Below are 21,796 nucleotides of genomic sequence, written 5' to 3' on the forward strand. Positions count from 1 at the left end.
TCCTGTGATTCCTCTGGTGTTGCAAGAGATTGTGGGCGGCGGTGATCACTTAACAACAGGTGACCCGTACGCTCGTTTGTCCTCCTATTCCATAAAAAAAAATTTAGAGGGATTGAAGAGAAATACAGGATAAACTACTTTATAATAACGTATATAATTCATAATAACGGGTTCTCTCTATAATAAAATGGATTCTTAGATGAGATGTAAAATGTAGGTTCCTAACCTACATTTTACAATGACACCACGAAAAAAGGAAATAAATAACACAGTATACTTAAATACTTATCTTTATTATATTATAGTAAATAATTAAACAACAAATACTTTAACAACGTACTGCAATTTTTATTTATCAGTTACATATCTTATAGTTAGCAATCTGTCCGACAAATATTCAGATTTCATGCTTTAAAAATAAAAATAAATAAATAAAGGAGGTAAAGTAGTTGAAAAAATACTCAGTTTAAAAACAAATACATAAAAGATGGAATAGCCTATTACAGTCCACTAAAGTTATGCAGGAATCGTTAAATATACATACATACTTGTCAGGTAACCAGCAGACATTAGGTTCACCGCATATATAAAAAAATCCGTGCCTCGCGGTGAAACCGTAACATACATATTGGTAATGTCATATAAAGCACATAGTACGATCTTACACATAAACTTGGTATAAAGTTACATCTGAGAATAAACCAAGACTATGCAAAATGTTTACAAATAGACATTTTGCTTATGATTGGTTTATTCGGATCACTGACCTCTTACAATGTACCACTGGACTGGCTGTCAAAGTGGTTTTGTGCCTGTCTGATATTCGCCATTTTGGCGCTGTTGGCCATGTAGCGAGAGTCAGCGGTACTAAAACTAGTGATGACATTCTTAGCAAAAATCGATAGATGGTGGGAAACTATTTACATAAAAAATTGTGTACTTTATAACGTTGATTCTTGAAGTATAAATAACACGGAAACCGAACGAAATTAGTTCAAAATGCAAAAACGTTCCTTCGCAGCATTTGTATTATACGTCAAAAGTTAGTTCTCTGGACACTCGCGAGTGGCGCTTCAAACAGTCACAAAAATTTGCTGTCAAACATATGGAACAGCCTGTCCAGTGGTATTTATATAGGTCAGTGATTCGGACGTATAAGGTATCCCGCGTTTGTTTTCGCAAGGCTGTTTTTGGCATTCGGAAAACTTCAGAATTATCACTGTATTGACAGTGTTGTCAGCGATATATTCTCAGGTATAACACTAATACCAAGTTTATTTGTAAGGCCCCTAATGTTTGGCTTATCTAAAAGAAGGATGCATATGCTTGAACGAATAAAGGACCGGACACGAAATCCAAGAAGAATGTATGGAACCACAATTGACCAAGTTTCGCGGTTTGAGGAGTGACTTCAACTGTCAAATAATTACAGTTAACTTCAAGCTCTTTATGTACGGAATAAAAATTATAAGCGCATGAATGAGCAACACCAAATTACTTGCCAAATTACGTATCTTTGAAGCATTTACACTTACATTAAGGATTGGTCTCCGCTACGCTCCAATTAGATACCGCAGGCGTAGTCGAAAAGTGCGGCAACTGATACAACGCCCAAGTGGGCGTTTCCGAGCCAGTCTCGAACAATGTGTGACGTTGACGTGCCACATGTTCTGTTAAAAATTGCTAATAATTGAAACTAAAATGCCGGGTTGCGTATTAAAACTTTGTAAAAATAATACTACAAGAAATAAGAAAGACACTGGGATTGGATATCATCAGTAAGTATTTTGTTTTTTATTAATATTAATGTATATAACACGAGGCGTATGTTACAAAATTGGAAAGATGCCATTGAGTATCAAGATGCCACGCACAAAAGCATCTAATAGTTACCGTAATAAAAAGCTATTGATCATAGGCGGTATCAGTTGGAGCGCAGCGGAGACCAACCCTTAATCTAAGCATGTACATATTAATATAATGAGTACTTTTCAAAATGACGTATTGTGTTTTGTTTACAAACCAAATTTTATTTATTATACGAAAAAAATGCTAATGTAATGTAAATAGGTTGAAGTTGTGTTGTGTTGACATGTGAAAAGACACATTTTTTTAATGTCCGCTAATGAAGTGAAATTTTTGCCCATCTATCGCATGTCGCATTACAATCGGCCGCGGTACTCCGCTTTATAAAAAAGCAAAGCATTCGTTTTGTTTCTTTTGGTTATTATGATGATATAAATATATTATTTTTTTACAAGACGAAACAGCACAGTTGCCTATTTTTGTGATAATGTTTCACACCGAGATCGCGCATCATAATGACATCGCCAAATTACTTACTAAGGCTATTACTCTCTGTAAGTGGCTAAAGTAAAGGTTAACACTCTACTCGATACGCGTCCTGTGGTTAATTCGTCTAAGGACATATGGTATCCCATACTTTTTACATAAAGGTAAATACTCAGAACCAATAAAGTTATAAAAATTGTAGTAATAACCACTACTCCACCCGCATGAAGCTATTTATCATCATCACCGGAATAGTTAACCTTTTCTGGATAACACAAAATCTTATGGGATTTTGTCAATGAGCGCCAATTATGAGCGCCGTCTATACTAAATAGCAAAACGAGAGAAATCACAGAATGATTCCTTTTAGGTGCTTGTATGTAAAATAGTCCTGGAAACACCACATAAGTTATCTAGTATATTTGAAATGACATCAAAATAATTCTAAAGGAATCAATTTTAAACACATAAATGCCTTTAATGCCTTTTAAGGAAGGTCAATCCACAGTGCACTGTACGTGGAAGAATGTTCCTTGATAACTGCACAGGATATGTATACGGCATACTTCAGATAGTGGTGGTTTGTGACGTGAGGTGCGAAGGTAGAATACTGCGGAAGGAATATTTTTTTATGAAAATAAGGGACGAGACGAGCAAGACGTTCAGCTGATGGTAATTGATACGCCCTGCCTATTATAATGAAGTGCAGAATTATTGAAAAACCCAAAAATCCTGAGCGGCACTACAATTGCGCTCGTCACCTTGAGACATAAGATGTTAAGACTCATTTGCCCAATAATTTCACTAGCTACGGCGCCCTTCAGGCCAAAACACAATAATGTTACACATTATCGCTGCACGGCAGAATAATGCGCCGTTGTGGTACCCGTAATCTAGCCAGCATCCAGGAAAGGAGCCTCCCACTGGTAAATCAGTCCATGTGGAAGCTGATGAAAACTCACAACGAGACGATGCCTCAACGTCACGTGGGGAAGCCGTTTATAGTGGGTTACTCTGGAAGTTCGAGCAGTTCTGCGTTGCTCGTTGTGAATTGTTCGTGCTGATACCTGGGTCACCAAAACAAAGATAAGAGAAATACTTCATTTGTGTCAATTATTAACAGAAATTACCGAGCCCCAAACTAGGTATGTACTATATGTGTCCGATAAAAATATATTTAATCTAGCTAGTCCGGCAAACGTTGTATTGGCATATTTTGTTGCAAAATTCGGCAAAAAATTTGTAATGCAAAAATTTTTTAGGGGTTATAAAAATTCTTTACGACCTCATCTCACACCTACCGAATTTACCGACCTACAAAAGTTTTATAAAAATCGATCAAGCCGTCTCGGACGAGTATGTACGGCAACTAACTTGGTGACACATGAATTTTATATTTAAGTATATAGATTAATACTGTATGAAAACTTAAATATTCATATTCATTATAAATATGTTTGCACCTAACGGGGTTCAAACCCTGGTAACTCAGAGGTCAGGGTCACTAACCAACGCGCTAAGATCGTATAGCAGTTATTGGCACTGACTGACAAATATCCGATCGTTTATCAATTTACTGGTAAGATAACATTACCTAATAGTTGAAATGAGTTCTATCTAGAGACCTATACTAAGTACATTTAAAACCCCGATCCTAAATGAGTTCGCGGAATGATTTTGGACTGGCAAGCGAAGCCTACCATCAAGTGGACCCATACAAATCTAAATAATCAGAAATCTAAATAAGAACAAACACAGCCACATTAAACATGGCACCTCGCCAGTTACTTATGCTATTATATTAGAAAAATTAAATTGAACATTAAAAATTTCAGTGCATAATTTTCTTCCAATGGTAATTCCTTCAAAAGATAATTGGAAGCTCCTAGATTTTCTCTTCAAACGAGCCATTTTCGTAACCTAATAGCTAGCTTCCTTTTCTTAATCAAACAAATTTCCTCACCCACCTCTTCTAAAATAGCGGTAGCCATTTGCTTAGTCAGATTATTCACTTTATTGCGTTGTGGACTGTTCATCTCACAAAACACTACTCGCTTGTAAACTGGACTCGAATACTGTGCGAATCACTGACCTCTACTATATACCACTGGACTGGCGGCTGTCAAAGTGCTTTTTTGGGCCTGTTTGATATTCGACATTTTGGCGCTGTTGGCCATGTAACGAGAGTCTGCGGTACTAAAACTAGTGATGACAACCTCAGCAAACATCGATGGATGGTGGAAAACTATTTACAAAAAAAATGTGCACTTTATTACGTTGATTCTTGCAGTATAAATAACACGGAAAACAAACGAAATTAATTCAAAATGCAAAAAAGTTTCATAGTATTGTACGTTCTTTCACAGCTATTTGTATTATACGCCAAAATTAGTTCTCTGGACGCTTGGGAGTGGCGCTTCAAATAGGCGCAAAATTTTACTGTCAAACATATGGAATAGCCTGTCCAGTGGTATTAAATACCACCATTTTATACAGGTCAGTGGTGCGAACGAATTATAAATAATAAACCTTGAGTAAGTAGTGATTTAGTATTAATCAGAACGGCGGACGTAATACAACGCCTTAATATGGGTGTACCTGAGTAAGTATATTATAATATGGGTGTATTTGAGTAGGTATGTTTATTTTGATAAACTGTGGAAGTTTTTGCACAACCTGCAACTATATACTGATGTTTTTAAATAAATTGTTGATGGCAATGTAATGACAATATTAGTAACTCTGTAATCTATGTTTTTAAATGCTCTGTATTCTATGATCCTCGGATATCCTTGACAGTGGACAGTAAACCGTTAAAAAGAAATTACAAAGATATTCGCCATTTAAAAACTGTGTTCTATAGATTATTACAATGACGTTCTATACATATAGACAATGCAACTCATACAAAATCAAAGCCGAAATATGGCACATGCCACAAATGACATCATAATAACCTTGGACTGCCATGTCTATACATTTCTGATTGTGTCCTTTCATCTGTCCCATTCTTACAAGCGGGTCTGGTCTGGGGACTTGTCAATAATATTGTACCATATTAAATGAAAAAATATTCGTTTTATTAAATTACTTCCGCTTTTTGCATCTCAATCTTATATAATAGAATAACTTTACCAATGATGAGTCACACCATCTTATTTCGAATCGTTAATGTATTATTTAAGCACTTTTTATAGCACACTTGGCTTGTTGATTGACACACAGTCGACTCACGACTAAGGAGAAAAGTGTGCTTACATTGGCTTAAAGCACACATTTGCCGTTCCGTTATCAGACTGCGAATGATATGTCCATATTTATAGAACGTCATTGGATTATTACAATATAAATATTATTGTTGCAAAAGAGTCCCACAATATCCGGAGCGTTGCAATCGTTAAGTATATGACGACGGTCATCCCACAAGGGAGTAACACTTAAAACATTATTATTTAGATTACCTTCTTATTTAGATTATATGACTGGGCTTCACGCTGTTTCGTTGAGAATAATAATTCCAATGTATGTCTCTAGAAGGATTCGAACCCGCTAAGGCAGGTATACCACTGCATATGTGTCTAAAATCTAAATCAATACAAACATATCTGGCATATACACACATCACTGCAGATAAAAAATAACTATAAATAAAAAAATTAGTAATCTAAAACCATTTTCTATCTCCAACAGTCTTTCTGCTAAAATCCCATCTCCGACTTCAAGACTAACTTGGCTTGTTCTACCTCTATCTGGCTGAAGTCCGCTCTTGATCTGTAGAACATCTGCAATAATTAAATATAAACAACAATTAAATATAAATATCGTATACGACCCATATAGCCCAGTGGTTAGTGACCCAGCCTACTGAGCTAGAGGTCCCGGGTTCGAATCCCGGTAGGTGCAAACATTAATATGATGAAAATGGATGTTTGTCTCCGATTTGGATGTTTATATGTATGTTTAAGTAAGTATATTGTATTAATTATATCGTTGTCTTGTACCCATAGTACAGGCTAAGTCTAGTTTAGGCCAAGATAATTTGTGTAAAAAGTGTTTCATTATTATATTAACTCTAGTATTATTATAATCATTACATATTATAAATCAAAGTCCTCCAATGAGTCTGTCTGTTTGTTCGCGAAAAACTCAAATTTCCGTTTGCCGTTGGGGCAGTAAAGTCCTCGAATCGCGACCACGTACCGGAAGACGCAGTGTTGGTAAGCTCGGGACCGATCTTATCAAGATCACCAGAATACGTTGGATGAGGGCAGTACAGGATCCGATCCGATCGAGGTGGAAAGCTTTGGGGAAGCCCTTTATTCAGCAGTGGACGTCTTCCGGCTGATGATGGTGATGATACCAATAACAACCCACATATTAATGATTATAATATTATCATAACTATTCCGCCTTGTATATTTGCTGCATCGACCCGAAGATCACAAAGCGATGTTTATAATTTGATACTAAACATACAAATCGAATCAAATTCAATTAAACTTCCTTAAATTAAGTAGTCCGTAACGTATTTAAAGTTTAACTTACCTTTTGTGTCACAAGAACCATTCCGTGCATTTTTTTCATGTGTTCCTTCAGAATCGACATTCGGTTACACCTGAAACACAAAATAATTGACGTTTGAGTATGTTTGTTGCATCATTTTACTTATAATATTGTAATTGAAATGATTTATAAATAGATGGAATTGTAATCTTTATATAAAATAGTGGCAATAAGTTTCTTGCTACTTCTTCTCATTAGCTCAACCCTTTACGAAGTAGCGGTAGATTCGATAAGAAAATTTTTTTTTTTGACATTCATTAGTGTCATTTCCGTGACCTACATGAATAAAGTGATTTTGATACTTTAGGGATAATATATTAATTAATATTAAATATTACAATGGACTAAGCTAATGAGGTGAGATAAGCTTTGGGATTAGACAGTCGCACCCGGAACGACGTCCGTATGCTGATCAAGTTGATATATTGAAATATCATAGCAGATTTAATTTTTAGGGGATTTAAAAGCCTAAATAACATCGCAATCTTAAGTTCTAACTTTATATTTTTATTTATCATCATTTCATTCAAAGAATAGATAATCATTTTATACTTAGATAGAGCTGTTAGACCAACCGATGAAAAAAGCAAAGGGGTATTACTTCAGTATGCGTGACAAGCTACGTCTTACACTCGCGATTTGTGTTAGTATGCGTACATTGCTCAAAATAGAGGCTAATAAATGATCTAAGGTTTAGAGTGGTATTGCAATTACGGTCGTCACTTTGATATGTAAGAGTTTACGCCTCTTTAGCCCAAAAATTCTGCTAGCTACGGCGCCCTTCAAACCAAAACACAAATTACAGTTCTTATACACTACTAGACTGTAGAATAAGACGCCGTTGTGATACTCCTCTACCGGCATAATGAACAAAGGAGCCTCCCATGGTGGGACAATACCAACTATGTCTCAGGACTGATCGCTATCAATAACTTGTCTCTTGGGGCACTGACCAGCACCACCCTTAACCAAGTTAGAGGGAAATTATCTTTCGGCACCCTTAAGTGAACTAATTTAATATGATAAAAAGCGCATATGCAGTGCCGTTTTCTTATTATATTTTTGAGTACACTTTTATTATTAAACTCAAATATTTTTCAAATTCAAAATATTTTTATTCGAAATAGAATTTAAAATCACTTAATGAATGTCTAAAAACTACCACCCATACGAAATGGCATGCCTGGTGTAAAGAACGGACAAGAAACTTTATTAAACAAGGGGCTTTTCTTTTTTTTTCATATGCAGTATCGTACACTAAAATTTATAATAAATATCCTGAGGGCCTTAAATTTATAATAAATAGCCTGAGGGCGTTCGCTCGATTCGCTCGGGTAGTGGTAACAATGACTCACCATCTGTAGGAATGGTAACAAAGACTCGCCATCAGTGGCAATGGTAACAATGACTCACCATCTGTAGGAATGGTAACAAAGACTCGCCATCAGTGGCAATGGTAACAATGACTCACCATCTGTAGGAATGGTAACAAAGACTCGCCGTCAGTGGCAATGGTAACAATGACTCACCATCTGTAGGAATGGTAACAAAGACTCGCCGTCAGTGGCAATGGTAACAATGACTCACCATCTGTAGGAATGGTAACAAAGACTCGCCATCAGTGGCAATGGTAACAATGACTCACCATCTGTAGGAATGGTAACAAAGACTCGCCATCAGTGGCAATGGTAACAATGACTCACCATCTGTAGGAATGGTAACAAAGACTCGCCGTCAGTGGCAATGGTAACAATGACTCACCATCTGTAGGAATGGTAACAAAGACTCGCCGTCAGTGGCAATGGTAACAATGACTCACCATCTGTAGGAATGGTAACAAAGACTCGCCGTCACTGTCAATGGTAACAACGACTCACCATCTGTAGGAATGGTAACAAAGACTCGCCGTCAGTGGCAATGGTAACAATGACTCACCATCCATAGGAATGGTAACAACGACTCGCTATCAGTGGCAATAGTAACAATGACTCGCCGTCAGTGGCAATGGTAACACTGACTCACCGTCTGTAGGAATGGTAACAAAAACTCGCCGTCAGTGGCAGTGGTCACAATGACTCACCGTCTGTAGGAATGGTAACAATGACTCACCGTCTGTAGTAATGGTAACAAAGACTCGCCGTCAGTGGCAATGGTAACAATGACTCACCGTCTGTAGGAATGGTAACAATGACTCGCCGTCAGTGGCAATGGTAACAATGACTCACCGTCTGTAGGAATGGTAACAAAGACTCGCCGTCAGTGGCAATGGTAACAATGACTCACCGTCTGGGGCACAGCTGGCAGGTGAACCGCGGCGGTAACTTCCTGTGCACGCTGTCAACGTGCCGCAACAGAGCCGCCTTCTGCGAGTAGCGGTTATCGCACTCCTCACACGGGTACTTCTTCATCGCTATAACAAATTTTTATAACATTTGGTGGTCAACATTTAAAGTAGCTCAAGCCCAATCGTTAAATTGTTAAACATACGTTTTGTTCAATCAATTCAACACGTGTTTCGCATCTACACGAGACATCCTCAGGAGATGTTTACTTGCCAAATTCTGGCACGAGTCTCGTATTGAATTGATTGAAGACAAATAGTAGCGGAATTTACACTCAAGATAACTCAAAATTAGGATAATTATGTATTTCCGCAAAATAACGACTAGTTCAATAAATGTACGTTTTAGACGTACCAACGAACGTGCCTTTTGTGACCTAAATGTACGTTTTGTGCACCCGTGAACACCAATAGTGCACAATAGTTTCAGTGATACCGTGCAGTCATCACCGCCGGCACACCCTATCCTGTCAAGCCGCGCACTGCGAGCGTAAATCCACAGTTTGAGACGAGACATCACCGCAAACGCACTACACTCACCCTGATGAAGGACCTCCCAATGGTCTGAAACTAGTCGATACCAAAGCCGTTTTAAACACATTCTCTTGCAACATCAGAGGAGCTTTTTTTGAAGGTACCGATGGTGTATCGTACTAGAAGCACTGCACTTACTACTTATTCCACAGCATTGTACGTGGAATAAAGTTCCTTGAAAACCGCACTGTGAGAGAACGCCACTGGATGGTGGGAATGATATCTTAATAGGTGGCGTGTCGTGCGAAGGTGGAATACGGCGGCAGGGATCAGGTCAAAAAGCTCTTCGGAACACTCCCTGTGAAAAATGCGGTAGAAGACACACGATGAAGTCTCTACGCAACGCCTAATGATCTAGCCACTCACAGAGCACTGGATCCCCGAAAGGTCGAGCTGCTTCTTTTCTTTTCTTTGCGCTGCTCTCTAATAATGACACCCAGTTTCTTCTAAGCCGATTTGGCTTTTCCCTTCCAGATGACCGCGGAGTTGGCAATCGCTGGAGATTTCGAGACCTAGTATTCCGATACTAGGCGAGGGTTTAAGCGAAGTGATGTCTTTTACAATAAATGAGTTATAACTACTCACGTAGGTGTGTGTCAAAGTGCGCAATGATTGAAGACCTGGCGTTGAATTTGCGGCCGCAGTAGTCGCAAACGTACTCTATACCGGAGTGCTTCTTCATATGTCGCTGAAAAAATGTCACAAAGTAAATTTTATTCTAGTAGGTTTATAAAAACACTATAATCGCCAATTAAATTTTTCATTCTACCACAGATTCAAGACCTACCAAATTATCGGCTTACCGAATTAGAGTCCCTTGCTGTTAGACAACCGATGAAACAGACCAGGACTATTAGTTGAGTGTGCGTGACAAGCTACGTCTTACTTGCTATTTGTATGACACTTTGTGTTAGTGTGCGTGAATTGCACACATGTCATAGTCTATCTAGACGTATAAATAGTCTAAGCTTTATACGATAAACTATAAAGCGTAGGAACTAAGCGTAAAAATAATGAAAAAAAAAAAGACGTGAGGGACAATTTACACAGGTTATTTTTTATCCACAGAATGGCAAAAAAACAGCTGATCGCAACGGATATTATAAATTTATAAAATGAGTGGCGTGAATGTATAGAGTAGAGAAAAAGATAGAATGTCACGCCAACCACGTACACCGACATGAGTGAAAGCGAGACAGAAGACCACGCACACTGAGGTGGAGAGCGCGCGGCAGCTGCCACTTCATATATATTAGAATATATACGAAGTGGCAGCAGTTTAGTATAGATACGAAGTATCTATACGAAAAGAATATTGTGTAACGGGTCTAAATCTGACGCTCCCGTGTAACGCTAAAATCTGACGCTTGGCACGGATAGAGGCCGCGCGGCGAGCGGCCCGAATAGGCCGCAAACAGAAGCCTAATATACAAATCCGACAACAATAAGCGAAAAAATTTAAACAGTCCGACACATAATATTTGATTCCCATTCGGTTCCTAAAATTTTGTTACGATTTCATTTTTAAATGTTATTGCAGTTCGAAGGAATTCGAATGAAAATATTCTCAAGATGGCGGACGGAAAGTGAATATTTCACGGAATCACAAATAATTTATGATTGTTATCCTTATCAGAAGCCGGTGTGGAAATAATATAAGTAGATGTTCACCAGTGGCAGGCTCCTTTGCACAGGAAGCCGGCTAGATAATGGGTAACATAACGGCGCCTATTTCTGCCGTGAAGCAGTAATGTGTGAACATTACTGTGTTTCGGTCTGAAGGGCGCCGTAGCTAGTGAAATTACTGGGCAAATGAGACTTAACATCGTATGTCTCAAGTTGACGAGTGCAATTGTAGTGCCGCTCAGAATTTTCGGGTTTTTCAAGAATCCTGCATTGTAATGGGTGAGGCGTATCAATTCCCTTCAGCTGAACGTCCTGCTCGTCTCGTCCTTTATTTTCATAATAAAAAAAAGATATTTGTGGGTGCACTCACCGCGAGGGCGTTGCTGGAGGTGTAGGTGGAGGGGCAATGCGGACACAGGAATGGTCGCTGGTCGTCGTGCAGCATCGCGTGCGCCATCATGGAGTGCTTGGTGACAAACGTCGCCGAACACTGGTTGCACTCAAACCGTTTCTTCTCCACACTACAATTTATATTAAGGACATAATATGTACATTCAGTGTTACAATGAATAGTTGCATTTTAATCTCTCTAATTTTATTTGATGAAAATAGGGGACGAGACGAGCGGGACGTTCAACTGATGGTAATTTATACGCCCTGCCCATTACAATGCAAAGCCGCTCAGGATTCTTGAAAAACCCAAAAATTCTGATTCGGCACTACAATTGCGCTCATCAACCTGAGACATAAGATGTTAAGTCTCATTTGCCAATTTATTTATATTTGCTTATTTATTTTCACCATTTTATTTAAGTATTTGTAATTTGTTGATTCAGTTTAACGCGAGCTTTCGAATTGTGTGTCCGATGTCTGGAGTGTCCAAGCGAGTGCCTTACGCAGCCCGCGATTGTTTCAAGTGATTGACTGTATTTATTAATACAACTTTCTTAAAGTTCAAGTGAAATGTTAAAATTAATTTTCATTTCTTCGCTAATAATTGTGTTATTGTTAAGAGCTTGTTTACGAGAAGAGAAGTAACAGTCAATTCGCCGCCGTGAGCTACGTTGTCGCTGCTCGGGGTCAAAGTACGTAGTTTAAATAGACTGTTATCTTATTTCTAATTCAATTTTGATATTTAGTTTCTTAGAAAATTTAACTTTTACAATTTAGGGATTTTAATTTAATTATTAATTTTACTATACTTCTGTGGACCAGTATGACTTGTATTTTCATTTATTTCATATATTTGCAAACCATACTGTATAATCAAAAATATTAAATATAACGACCAGGTCTATTAGTTTATAGTTTCCACCACTCTTGTCATGAAAATATGTTACTTACGAGGGGCACACTGAAATGATCGGGAATAAGAAAAACCAGGTGCACTGTATAGCTAAATTGTATTTTATTGTTTTTCGAAGTATTCTCCGTTCAACTTAATGTACTTTTCCATTCGTGCAAACCAGTCGTTAAAACAGTAATTCCAGTCTGAAGTTGATATTGACAAAATGGCTGATTTGTACGCTTCCACAGCTGCTTCGGGGTCTTCAAACCGTTGACCGCGTAATAAATCTTTCATTATAGCGAATGTAAAAAAATCGTTTGAGCTCAGGTCAGGACTGTACGGAGGATGGCCCATCAGCTCAACGTTTTCCTGCTTCAAAAAATCATTTGTCTCCGAGCCGGATACGGCATTTTCGCATTTTCGTGATGTACCATTCAGCGGTAGCCGTTCTGCGATCCTGTAAAGGAATTGTAGCAACATGCCCCTTTTTCGAGACAAACGTAGCAAACATTTTCTTTGACACGCTGCGGGAGCGAACCACTTTCGTTGGTTAGACCTCGTCTTCGAAGACCCAAACTTCTGACTTCTTTCAGGTTCGTATGAATACATCCATGATTAGTCACATGAGACGATATTATAAACGGCATTTGACTTCCCTCCGTTGAAGAGTTGCAGAGTATTCCGGCATCAATCTACACGAGCCGCCTTTTGCTCTTCGGACAAATTGTGGGGTACCCATCGGGAAACTAGCTTTCTTAAACAAAGTTCATTATGTAATATCGACTGAATTGCACTCATTCCGATACTGATAACAGCTTGAATCTGCTCGTATGTCACTAATACAATAGTTCGCACAGCTGCGATGTTTTCAGGCGTGACCGCTGTTCTTGGTCGCCCTGCAGAAGAAACAGTGCTGAGCAACATACGAACGCGTCGGAACTCGGCATACCAGCGGTATATTGTCGTTTGACTCGGTGCTTCAACATCATAAATTGAAACAAGTTCACTGAGACATTGATCTTGAGATAAGCCGCGACGAAAATTGTGAGAAATTATGGCACGGAAATGTTCACGCGTGAGCTCCATTTCTGTCAACGACGTGTCAACTTTAAACCAACACAGTTTTTGTTTTTGAACTTTTTTTTCAATTGTATGAATGTCATTAAGGTTCTAAGAGGCCAGTATTCAAATTCTAAATAAAGGTTTAATTGTAACTCAATCGGAAATATTCTATTCCCGATCATTTCAGTGTGCCCCTCGTACGCGTAGTTTCCGACACTCTTGTCATGTAAATATGTTACTTACGCGTATCTCTGCAGGAATGGACGAGAACGGGCCTTGTTACCGATCTGTTGTGCTCTGGCCTTCAACACTGGCACGATGTCGGGGGCATTGCAGCGCTTCTCATGTTTGTATAGATTTGTTGTGCTGAAACATTTATATTTCCACAATTTTCATTGTAGTACGTGGAAAAAAGCCCACGCCAGGACCGCCACACATCCAGAAAGTGGGGATGATATCCTAACTTGTGGCGTGTCGTGCGAAGGTGGGATTTGGCGGCAGGAATCAGGTGAAACAGCTCTCCGGAACACTCCCCGTGATAAATTCGGTAGAAGACACACAATGAAGCGACGTCTCTACGCAACGCCAAGTGATCCAGCCGTTCACAGAGCACTGGATCCCCGACAATTCGAGCTGCACTTCGTTGCACGCGGTCAAATGGATCGAGCTGATAGTGGGGTGCGCCAGATCTGAGATGACAACAATGCTTGATGGCCGGAGCTGCGCTTTGTAGAGCGCTAGAATGTGGGCTGGCTTGAAGTATTGCCTTGTTCTATTAATGACGCCGAGCTTCTTCGACGCCAATTTGGCTTTGCCCTCCAGATGGCCACCGTTCTGGCAATCACTCGAGATTTTGTGTGGTTTTTTAGTGGTAAATGCGCAAACTTGAGACTTCTCGGGATTAAATTGGACCAGGTCCAATTTACCCCATTCCACGACCTTTTCAAGAGAGGACTCGATATAAAACACAATTTTCTCCCAGGACTGATCAACGATTTCCCGACAGACCTGCATGGCCAACATATGATTGATATGCAGTAGAAACAGCGTGGGAGATAGTAAACAGCCTTGGGGCACTCTCGCGTTCACGGGGTTTGTGTTCGACCATATTAGATGGTATGTCGCATTGTCGATCGCACAAAATTATTATAATGACCGTCCGTACCGTACTGAGTACGACGGTGACGGCGACCAGTTGGTGCGAGGTGTCCACCCACGCCCACCGTACCATCCTATGGTCCCGCCGTACCAAATCCGACCATGTGTTTAGGCTATAAAATACACGTGCCGGCGGTATCTCTTTGACGGCGGCGCTATTCAAAGGCAAGGTCGAACTTCGAACGGCGTAGGGTAGAGACATCTTCTATCGATAATTAGCTTTCTTTAATGTGAGTTGTAATAAACGATAAGCTGTTAAGTTTATTTTAAAATAGTTATGTAATGATTATTGTAAAAATACAGCTTCAGAATTTTTATTTTTATACATTATGAAGTAGTTTAGACATAATAATTGTGAATAAGGAAGAACTAAACAATAACAATATATTACTTGTTTGCAATTTGAAAGCCACCAATCAAAAATCGTACCAACTTACTTGTTCGCTGCTCAGGAAATCACTTAGAAAGCAGTGATTTCGTAAGTACTGAACTTACAAATATTTTATTACAAAGCTTATACATTCATTAATTTATTAAATAATAAAAAGTACTAGATTTTACTGCCTTGTTTAGGTTGTTGGTAAGTAATTTTAAATAAAGTATTGATAAACTAGAATTGTGGGGTCCTATTCACGCCCTTATTTATTTTCGCCACTTTATTTAATTAATTGTAATTTGTTGATACAGTTTAACGCGAGCTTTCGAATTGTGTGTCCGATGTCTGGAGTGTCCAAGCTAGTGCCTTACGCAGCCCGCGATTGTTTCAAGTGATTGACTGTATGTATTACTTTTCGCTCCTCGGGTTCAAAGTACGTTGTCTGAATAGACTGTTTCCTTTTTGCTAATTAAATTTTAATATTTAGTTTCTTTGAAAATTTAACTTTTACAATTTAGGGATTTTAATTTAATTATTAATTTTACTATACTTCTGTGGACCAGTATGACTTGTATTTTCATTTATTTCATATATTTACAAACCATACTGTATAATCAAAAATAATAAATATAACGACCAGGTCTGTTAGTTTATAGTTTCCGCCACTCTTGTCATGGAAATATGTTACTTACGCGTAGTTTCCGACACTCTTGTCATGTAAATATGTTACTTACGCGTATCTCTGCAGGAATGGACGAGAACGGGCCTTGTTACCGATCTGTTGTGCTCTGGCCATCAACACTGGCACGATGTCGGGGGCATTGCAGCGCTTCTCATGTTTGTATAGATTTGTTGTGCTGAAACATTTATATTTCCACAATTTTCATCTTTTCACAACTATCAAGAATTTCGCAGAACAAAAATCGTATATGTACTGAACTCTGAATGCATAGTAATTTTAATGTAAGATATTAGTATTAGAAGACATTCTAGTGAAACCCCTTTTCAAAGCAGCTAAGTTTAAAACAAGTGCTGCCTTTTTCTTACTTAACTTCTCCTCATATACCTTGCTCAAACAAGCTTAAAGGTATGTGGACGTACATAACATACTCGCAGGCCTCACAGTGCAACACGAGTGAGTATAGTATAGTATAACACTTCGTGCGTGATCGTCCCTCAGGGTGACAGACGGTGATGGGGACGGGGTACTAAAGATGTCAGCCGGTAGCGGGTAACGCCGTAACCTGTTACCCGCTGATAGCTTAGTATCCCGTCCCCGCTACCGTCTGTCACCCTGTGGCTCTAGCGATCGGTTGACGCACCCTGTGGCTCTAGCGATCGGTTGACGCACCCTGTGGCTCTAGCGATCGGTTGACGCACCCTGTGGCTCTAGCGATCGGTTGACGCACCCTGTGGCTCTAGCGATCGGTTGACGCACCCTGTGGCTCTAGCGATCGGTTGACGCACCCTGTGGCTCTAGCGATCGGTTGACGCACCCTGTGGCTCTAGCGATCGGTTGACGCACCCTGTGGCTCTAGCGATCGGTTGACGCACCCTGTGGCTCTAGCGATCGGTTGACGCACCCTGTGGCTCTAGCGATCGGTTGACGCACCCTGTGGCTCTAGCGATCGGTTGACGCACCCTGTGGCTCTAGCGATCGGTTGACGCACCCTGTGGCTCTAGCGATCGGTTGACGCACCCTGTGGCTCTAGCGATCGGTTGACGCACCCTGTGGCTCTAGCGATCGGTTGACGCACCCTGTGGCTCTAGCGATCGGTTGACGCACCCTGTGGCTCTAGCGATCGGTTGACGCACCCTGTGGCTCTAGCGATCGGTTGACGCACCCTGTGGCTCTAGCGATCGGTTGACGCACCCTGTGGCTCTAGCGATCGGTTGACGCACCCTGTGGCTCTAGCGATCGGTTGACGCACCCTGTGGCTCTAGCGATCGGTTGACGCACCCTGTGGCTCTAGCGATCGGTTGACGCACCCTGTGGCTCTAGCGATCGGTTGACGCACCCTGTGGCTCTAGCGATCGGTTGACGCACCCTGTGGCTCTAGCGATCGGTTGACGCACCCTGTGGCTCTAGCGATCGGTTGACGCACCCTGTGGCTCTAGCGATCGGTTGACGCACCCTGTGGCTCTAGCGATCGGTTGACGCACCCTGTGGCTCTAGCGATCGGTTGACGCACCCTGTGGCTCTAGCGATCGGTTGACGCACCCTGTGGCTCTAGCGATCGGTTGACGCACCCTGTGGCTCTAGCGATCGGTTGACGCACCCTGTGGCTCTAGCGATCGGTTGACGCACCCTGTGGCTCTAGCGATCGGTTGACGCACCCTGTGGCTCTAGCGATCGGTTGACGCACCCTGTGGCTCTAGCGATCGGTTGACGCACCCTGTGGCTCTAGCGATCGGTTGACGCACCCTGTGGCTCTAGCGATCGGTTGACGCACCCTGTGGCTCTAGCATCGGCTCACGACATCGTAATTGATGATTGGAAAAAAAAATTAAAAATATAAAATTTTGATTTTTTTTAATCATTATACTTTCACGTTATAGACACAAGACAATAGTGGTAGTTCCGAACTTACAAACGAGTTGAAAAACAGCAAAACAATCGCACTATGAGCATCTCAACTTGATGAGTCTTGATGCATATTTTTCACATTTCCTGTACATAATTTGTCCAATTACAGGAATTTCAAATATTTAACATTTGTACACACTATAAAAATAGATATTCATCAAACTTATATTCAGAAAATATGTATCAAACCAGTTCTGTATCTGCTTAGTACTTTTGTTTGCGGATTTATGAAATTAGGTACAGACCATAATTATTTTTTAGTTCTGAGCATAGAAAAAATTCAGTTCTTCATAACATATAATTAATATTCCACATTAGTTAGTTCCAGGCGAATTCCTGCCTTAAAAGCATTGTAATAATCTGAAGCAGGCTTTAACATAATTTTGACTAAAGCCCTCCTGTCATCCCACTTACCTTCTGAAGTCAGCACCACAAGCAAAACAGAACAAGTATCGCACTCCATGTGTTCTCTGATAATGCCGACCTATAGCTGGTTCATTCGTTTCTGGAGCTCCACATAAACTACAACTGAAAATATAAAAATTAATGAAATAATAACATTGTGCTTAGAATAATTACTGATGTTGAAAAATGTGGGTATTGACAATTGAATAAGGAGTAGCAAACCTGATGTTAAGAGTCATCTTCTGTCATAACAGTCATAATATCATGCATGTTACAAATTGGGTGTTAGATGTACCAATATGCCAAATTCTAAGATGTGGGTTCTTAATTCAGACATCATGAGGAGAATATTCATCAACTTGCTGTTTGCTCATGTTGCCACATGGCAACGGCATGAGACCACCAATATAAACGGTTTATTTATTATTACACACAATTTAAAAGGTTTATAGGTAAGTACAAATTAAATATATAGGTAAGGTTTTATATCATATCATGATTCCAAGGGAAATAAACTTAAAAGAACACAAGTACTAATAACAAGAAACAACTCTATATTAACTTATCTGCTATAGAATTAGTGGAAGATGTATTTTATAAAGTGAATGTGGATGGAAGTATTGAGAAAATTCAACTCAACATACAAAATATTTGAAAATATGTATTATCATACAGATGCCTTTTCTGTAGATTGTACCATAACTATCAGGTGGGGCTAGTTAAATTCTAAACTTTATCTTTGGTGAACAGAAGACATCTGGCATGCTCCAAGCTTGTATTTTGCAAGTAACTTCTAGCCTAGAACAGCCACTTTGTGGAATTCATTTTTCCCAACCCTATTTATACAACTTAAAGGCTTCATCTCTTGACCCCTGGTGTTGCAGATGTCCACGGGCACCACTTCCCATGAGCATTTTACATGAGCCCCTTCCGTGCACATGCCCGTTTCTTTTGTATAAAAAGAAAGACTTATTCAATATTAAGAAAATAATGACAATCACTCATTTTTAACACTCAATTTTAACACCTAAGATCACAAAGGACTTTATCTTCTTTATTAGCATACAAACAAAACCTAGTACTATAGTTATTGAAGGTATGTGTACATTTTATAATGAATTATTGCCAAAAAAAAGATATATTTAGTCAAAGTTCAGCAAAGTACAAGTATTGTGTTTATAAATCATTTACAAAGTATTCGTTTATATTTATTCAATTTATAACATTGTTATTTATTTTCATTCTGTCCATATGGTTTTTTCTTATTTTTATATAAATAGCATATTATCTGCATGCTAGTAGTGAATTACCCTCAATATATTATATTTATGCTATCATTATACTTTATTACTTAGGTACAATTTAATTTATTGTAGTTTGTGTGTTTAGTACATAACATTATGAATTATATTATTTGGCTCTTACAGTTAAAAGGCATTTATTTTCCCAAAAATGATTCCTTTACAATACTTTGATGACTACCACTTTAGAAACAAATAGCTTTCACTTGTAAGTCTTACAGCAGAGCCATTTTTTAAGAACATTTAATTTTTTTATAGACAATGCGTGCGGAATAGCAACTGGGGCTTTGACAAAGTATTTGACTAAGGGTCAATCTATATTAATCCTATAAAAAAATAACAGTAAAATTTTGTGCCTAGTGTTTTTTTAGCTCAATGTTATTAAACCAACTTACTTAAAAATATTTCCATTTCTGGTAAAGTAGCCTGCAGGCAGTATTGGAGGTTTCGTTTCCTTCATTATATGTGCTAAGACCTCGACCAACATTTTATCATCATTCAATTCAGGGCAACTCTCTTTTAGTTTTTCAATAAATGAGACAACAGTTTTCTCTTTAGTCCTGCTCCATCTTGGTGTACTTGTTATCAGATCATAAAAAGGTTCTAATGGAACTTTTAACTGAGAATACTCATTGGCATCATATGTTTCTTCTTCCATATCATTATCAACAGGTTCATCTTTGATTTCAGTTTTAGGAACAGGAAGATTTTGATATTTACTAATAATATCAGGAATCTCCTCATCATTACCAACTATAATAATAAATGTGTCATCTTTGGAATCCATTCTCCTGTAAATTATAAATGTTAAACATATTTTAATATGATTCAACCTTATAGATTCAACTTAAATTTTGGGTCCATGATTATGGTAATTGGTGGTATTTATCCTTGTGATTAATTTATTAAATTATACGATCAATAGTTATATTTTTGTAGTTTGCGTATATATTTCATACATACAATACTAAACAACTACTAAATAAACAAATAATCCAAACTATTTAATTAACTTCAACTAAAACAAATTCAGTCCATTTCATTTGCACCTTTATTTATTAGTTTATTGGCCCACAAGCCACATCAAATTGTAATAATTTTAAAATTCACAATACTAATTTGTAAACTGTATCCACAATACCTTGCATTTGAATTTTTAAATTAATTAAAATCTAATATCTATGGTTCCAGTTTGCAATTTGCATTTTGAATCAGCATTCAGCCTAATGTTAGGTTTTGGCGCCTCTGCTAGAATTTTTTTTCGAAGAGTACGGTTTACGCATTGAACTAAAAGTTCACTTTTAGGGTATATTCTTCAATATCAAATATGTCGTGGTAACAAAAATATCTAGAGAATGAAAATACTCGAATACACTGTTTTCTCCATCAAACGAAAACATCAAAATCAAATCCATACACGTAAATCTAAAATATAATCAATAATTTGTTTAATTACATGAACATACCAAAATTATATTGGATTTGTAGATTTTTCCTTAGCCCTTAGAAAAATTTAAAATCTTGTCTTCTGTCATAATTCACATGTCAGCGTCAAGGCAGCGACTACTGATTTTTTTTCTTGTTTCTTCGACCTTTGCTGGGAAAGGCATAGATTTCAAGCCCATACAGCCAATTAATTTTTTCAGTTTTTGCTATTCTTTTTGTTAATTTTCTTGCACGGTCTCTACATGTCAAGTCTGATAAAAATATTATAAAGTCTGATTGAAATTAAAATTCAGTGGGAAATCAATTTAGTAATTTATTATATTTTCCGGTTCTACATAGTCCAATAATCTGCATCGAGGATCTTTTTTTAATTAATATGCAAAATCACAGAAAATATTTTTACTAGTACGAGTTTCTCTGTTTCTGAGTCATTCAAAGTAAAATTCATGTCGAGATTATTTCATAACTTTTAACTTAAAGCTTTTTCGAAATAAATACAAATAACATTTAAGGACACTAAAAAAGGTGCTCAGGCTCAAAACATTTCAGCCATTTCATTATTGTTTTGTGTCAAAGAATATAATAGACACACTTTTGCAGTTCTGTCATCTTGATTTAAGAAGTAAATACCTTAGCCATTGAAACGTCCGAGCAACTAGAGCGGTTTGTTTCTTTAATCAATCTTTATCAATAAGGTAAATAAATACATTCTTATTTCTTTGTCTGTCATCCTGATTCGAGCGTGACCCCGTCACCTGTCACATGCTAAAAATATTCTTTGCCAGTGTGGCGCCCCTCCCAAATTGGGTTCTTAATT

At 38.5% G+C, this 21,796-nt stretch overlaps 1 protein-coding gene across 4 annotated transcripts; it reads right to left on the reverse strand.

The window, feature by feature from the left end:
* Positions 1-274: 274 nt before the first annotated feature.
* LOC126972815 (zinc finger protein interacting with ribonucleoprotein K-like) lies at positions 275-20,935 on the reverse strand. 4 transcript variants are annotated; one of them, XM_050819888.1, is made up of 10 exons: positions 20,675-20,930; positions 19,929-20,324; positions 18,242-18,355; positions 15,975-16,097; positions 13,950-14,072; positions 11,727-11,877; positions 10,316-10,418; positions 9,139-9,265; positions 6,838-6,907; positions 275-6,074 (listed from the first exon to the last, which is right to left on the reverse strand). In XM_050819888.1, exons 2-10 carry the CDS (start codon positions 20,318-20,320, stop codon positions 5,991-5,993), a joined length of 1,287 nt encoding a protein of 428 aa, XP_050675845.1. In that variant the 5' UTR covers positions 20,321-20,324; positions 20,675-20,930; the 3' UTR covers positions 275-5,990. The 4 variants fall into 4 exon arrangements, with proteins under 4 accessions (XP_050675845.1, XP_050675846.1, XP_050675848.1 ...); XM_050819889.1 differs by having other exon boundaries at positions 20,583-20,688; XM_050819891.1 differs by lacking the exon at positions 15,975-16,097 and having other exon boundaries at positions 20,675-20,935.
* Between the last annotated feature and the right edge of the window lie 861 nt (positions 20,936-21,796).

This window comes from Leptidea sinapis, chromosome 27 (assembly GCF_905404315.1).
Source record: "Leptidea sinapis chromosome 27, ilLepSina1.1, whole genome shotgun sequence".
NCBI lineage: Eukaryota > Metazoa > Arthropoda > Insecta > Lepidoptera > Pieridae > Leptidea > Leptidea sinapis.

Excerpts from the sequence above, each read along its gene's own strand:
- LOC126972815 (XM_050819888.1), bottom strand. The coding sequence starts at position 20,320 with ATGGATTCCAAAGATGACACATTTATTATTATAGTTGGTAATGATGAG. Across the intron at positions 16,098-18,241 it reads TGTGGTGCTGACTTCAGAAG|CACAACAAATCTATACAAAC; the intron begins GTAAGTGGGATG and ends TAAATGTTTCAG. Across the intron at positions 6,908-9,138 it reads TGCCAGCTGTGCCCCAGACG|GTGTAACCGAATGTCGATTC; the intron begins GTGAGTCATTGT and ends TTTGTGTTTCAG.